This window comes from Aptenodytes patagonicus, chromosome 2 (genome assembly GCF_965638725.1).
Source record: "Aptenodytes patagonicus chromosome 2, bAptPat1.pri.cur, whole genome shotgun sequence".
NCBI lineage: Eukaryota > Metazoa > Chordata > Aves > Sphenisciformes > Spheniscidae > Aptenodytes > Aptenodytes patagonicus.
In genome coordinates, this window is record NC_134950.1 from 101,900,069 (window position 1) to 101,900,853 (window position 785).

Genomic DNA, 785 nt, shown 5'->3' on the forward strand with positions numbered 1-785 from the left:
GCCTTATCTCTGCTGCACTGAGAGGTGGATGCCTCTTCATAAAATAACCCATTTTGTACAAGACAAGCCAATATCAGGTAGGAAAGCAAAGCAGACTGCTCAGGTAACTTAGGCTTTTTTCTTACTTTATACCAAGATGCTGTCTGGTAGATGATTGAGGAGTTCCGAAGAACTTTACAGGGCAGCAGCGCTTCTTCTGCACATCTCACAGCAACATCTGGGACCGCCACAGAAGCCCCACTGATCAAGCACCAAACTGCAAAGCACAGGTACACATTGCCTTTAAAAGAGATTGCCTTGATAATCCTCCCTGTCTTCCCAAAACATATCCCCACAAAATAAATGTGGAAGACCAGAATGAAAAAGGCAAGGCTTCCCACTTACCATTGCACAGGATGATGAGCAGAGCGTAGACGACCGAACACATGGCTTTTGCTGCTTCAAATCACAGAGCAGCAACAGTGTGCCTCTTCGCAGGATGGACTGTGAGACCAGAGTGAAACTGCTACTGCTTCTAGAGTGGTATTTCTGGAGGCAGACTGGGGAATCCCCCAGACGGCTTATCTTGAAGTTCCCCGTCACAGGGAAAATCCCTACGTGTAGGAACCAGTGCTCCTCCCATTAAATCTGTTAGGTCACTCCCATTTCTGCAACTGCCTGCACTGGTAGCACCTCACCTCCCTTTTTTTCTTCTCCCCCCCCCCGGGTTGATCTGAATAGAAATAAGGTTGATCGTGGGGCACTGTGAAGGGCATCAAAATCAGCACTGAAAGAATCTCTCTCTT

General features: G+C 47.6%; 1 protein-coding gene across 1 annotated transcript in view; it reads right to left on the reverse strand.

The window, feature by feature from the left end:
• CD83 (CD83 molecule) overlaps positions 1 to 427 on the reverse strand; it is a 14,716-nt gene extending 14,289 nt beyond the window's left edge. Inside the window, exons 1-2 of the mRNA XM_076332267.1 lie at positions 385 to 427; positions 126 to 256 (exon numbers count right to left, since the gene is read on the reverse strand). Of these exons, the coding sequence (XP_076188382.1) occupies positions 126 to 256; positions 385 to 427 (174 nt within the window). The remainder of the gene's footprint in view (positions 1 to 125; positions 257 to 384) is intronic.
• Positions 428 to 785: the final 358 nt, after the last annotated feature.